General features: G+C 36.0%; 1 protein-coding gene across 1 annotated transcript; it reads left to right on the forward strand.

Moving 5' to 3' along the window:
* The first annotated feature begins 826 nt into the window (after positions 1–826).
* Positions 827–1,039, forward strand: LOC126061286 (keratin-associated protein 19-3-like). The gene has a single exon (XM_049857716.1). It carries the CDS (start codon positions 827–829, stop codon positions 1,037–1,039), a length of 213 nt encoding a protein of 70 aa, XP_049713673.1.
* The last annotated feature ends 2,391 nt before the right edge of the window (positions 1,040–3,430 follow it).

The following is a 3,430-nucleotide window of genomic DNA, read 5'->3' on the forward strand; positions in this document are numbered from 1 at the left end:
AAATAATGCTAATCCAAATGCTATTAAAAATATCTAGGTGCATTTGAAATCATTTATAAATGCTTAAAAATTGATATTTGATTACTGTGACTTGTGTTTAATTGCTGAACAATATCATCCCAGGGTCTTAAACCAAAATAATTTTTGTTTTTCGAATTAGTGTCCAAAGCCAAAAAGCGATTACTGGCTATAATGGTGACTATTCTAAAGTAATTTAAAAAAAAAAAAAAAAGGATGACTTAATTTCTTTTTCATGAAATTCCTTACAGGCGTTCACAGAAGATGAGCTGACACCTCCAGGCTTTTACATGTTCCCCTAGCTTTGATAAAAACACCTCAGCAGGAGGCATAAGATGGCTTTAAAAGGATATTATAAATTGTAGAGTCCTGTATTGATCAATTTCTTTCATTTAGTTCTAAGTGAAACTTCAAATCCAAGGAGAGTCAGAGATGAAGTAGTATTTATTTTAAGGTACAACACTATCAAGTAAGTATTATGTGATATAGTTGGCTATTAAGAATTCTATTTAGGCTCTAGTGTGTACAGACTGAATATATTCAATTCGTTCTCATAAAAATGATGGAACACATTTAAGACACATCATAACTACACAACAATGCAAGCTCAAAAGTTTTAATGAGTTTGAGGACCTCTTTTGTTTTTTTTATGTCAGGTTGTGTTGAGTAAGTACAACAAGTAGAATGTCACAAAAATAGAAAGCATGTATTTCATCACATGATCTGAACACGGTGTATAAGTATTGCTGTCGGCATTCATACTCAGGGTCTATCCTTCAACAGCAAGCCACTGACCACTCCTGACACCATGAGCTACTACGGCAGCTACTACAGAGGCCTGGTCTACAGCTGTGGAGGCTTCGGTGGCCTGGGCAATGGTTATGGCTGTGGCTGTGGCAGCTTCCGCAGACTGGGCCATGGCTGTGGCTATAGAGGATTTGGCTCTGGCTTTGGAGGCTATGGATATGGTGGCTACCGTCCATCTTTCCATGGTGGATATGGATTCTCCAGCCTCTACTGAACTACTGCTCAGTAACCGAACATACCAAGTTATAAGGGGACTTTTCAACTCTGGCCTTAATTATTGGACAACGAAGACCGTGCTGGGACTATTTAAATAAAAGTGCTTGGCATGTCCAAATTGCAGAGGATTCTTTAATTTACATGTTATCTCTGACAAAACCCGGGGATCCTCTACTTCTGCTTTTATAACTGATTGGACGAATTGCTCACCTTCCAATAAAATCTGCTAACTAAAAAATGTAATGGAGTTTTTCTTTTGTTTTTGAAACTCAATTACGTGTCTGCAAGGATGATTACACTCTATTCAGTTATCAGTGAGGGAAACTATCTCATTGGCTCAAAATTAATTTTTTTCATATATATCACAAATATACGTATGGCTAGATAAATAGACAGATCCAAAGAATAATAACAGTAGATTAAAATGAAAAAAATATTTCAAAATGGTTAGTGATTTGATATTTTTCAAACTTTTGCTTTTATTTAGATAATACTCAGATTGGAGTCAACATCAAAAAGCAAAATCAAGTTGATATATCTGTATAATTTATATATCAAATACATAGGCTTTAAGTAATTCAACTTGCATATCTCAGTGAAGTCCAATACATAATGAATTCTTCCATTAATCAAAATTTATGTGACTTTTTTATAGTAAGGGCAAGTGGTGGCTGATCAAATGATATCACTAAGCTAGTTATGAAAGTAAACCACCTTTCAAAGAATTTTTGTTCTGTATAATCTCATCTGTCTATCATGTTCTCTTGCCCATTACTTAATCTGCTATTTTCATCCAGCGGTTAATTTATAACTCACTAGTGATTGACTTTTTTTTTTTTTTTTCATCTTAGGCCATTTAATTCAAAATATTTTAGCTAAATTTCTTCAGTTAGCCTTTCTGTTATCTTCTTGGTTTTTCGCAGCATGACATGACATCCTTCTCCACCATCATCACCATATTTAAGAATTTTGCAATCAATGAAAGAAAGGAACAACGTAATACCGTGAACTAATTTAATTTGTAGTTTCAACTGATAAGAAGCATAGTTCAATCTAGTTTTCTTATAAAGCTAAATTTCAGTTAAACCTCTCCCCTGAAAAAAAATGGGCAGGACAGGATATTTTATTGGTAGCATAAGAAGAAGACGTAGCAAATACCAAAGTTCTTCCTAAAATCAAATGATATTACTAAAATAATATAAAAATAAAATAAGATATATTATTTAAATTGGCCAAATGTGCTTGCTTGATCCAGTCAAATAGTTGCATTACATAATTGCAGAGCTACAACAGATGCTAATTGGCAACACTGCTGTTCCCTCATCTTATGGATTAAAAAGAAATATATATATGTAGTAAGAAAACTAAGTGACTTCCGTAGAGTTACATGGAATGTAGTAGCGGAAGCAGGGTCGGGACCAAAGCCTTCTGAACCCCCGTATCTAAATACAGTATCTCTTTCACTGTGTATTTTCTCTCTTCATGCAGCTAGAGTATCTTGAAAGTTGCTGATGAAGATCAAAGACTACAGCCTTCGGTATGAATTACCCCTCAACTTAAAGAACACAAAAATCCTCACAACTGAACCAATAAGTAACATCATGATAAACAGAGAAAATATTGAATTTGTCAAGGATTGCATTTAGTAAAATTTGATTGGATATGTAATCATTGCCCACGAAAGTAGCAGTCATGAAGTCAAATGACATACTGCATTAGGGAAACCTGAAGCGAAAGAACTCTCTCAAGTGTTCAAAAGCATAGATGTCACCTTGAGGACTAAGGGGCACCTGACTCAGCCATGGTTTTTTCAGCTGCCTCATATACATGCAAAAGCTGGACAATGAGTAAAGAAGACCAAAGAAGAATTGAGGCCTTTGAATTATGGCATTGGTGAAGAATATTGAATATATTGCTGAACTCCAGAAAAACGAACAAATCTAAATCTGCTCTGGAAGAAGTATAGCCAGAATGCTCCTTGGAAGTAAGGATGGTGAGACTTTGTCTCACAAACTTTGGGCAAGTTTTGAAGAAGGACCAGCCCCTGGAGAAGGACCAGCCCCTGGAGAAGGACACCATGCTTGGTCAAGTAGAGGGTCAGTGAAAAAGAGGAAGACCCTCAACGAGATGGACTGACACAGTGACTGCAACACAATAGTGAGCTGAAACCTAGCAATGATTTTGAGAATGGCACAGGACTGTGCAGTGATTTGTTACATTGTATATAAGGTTGCTGTGGGTTGGAACTGACTTGGGGGCACATAACTACAACAAAAAAAAACAGAATTGCTTAGCCAGCCACCATCACCAGTCCTTTCAATCAATTTAGTCTGGCAGTTGTGTCTGCAATGGACAGAATAGGTGAAATACCAGCTGGGCAGTTCCATTA

Source organism: Elephas maximus, chromosome 18 (assembly GCF_024166365.1).
Source record: "Elephas maximus indicus isolate mEleMax1 chromosome 18, mEleMax1 primary haplotype, whole genome shotgun sequence".
Classification (NCBI taxonomy): Eukaryota; Metazoa; Chordata; class Mammalia; order Proboscidea; family Elephantidae; genus Elephas; species Elephas maximus.

Bases quoted from the DNA above. Each gene is read 5' to 3' on its own strand.
- LOC126061286 (XM_049857716.1), top strand. From the start codon at position 827: ATGAGCTACTACGGCAGCTACTACAGAGGCCTGGTCTACAGCTGTGGA.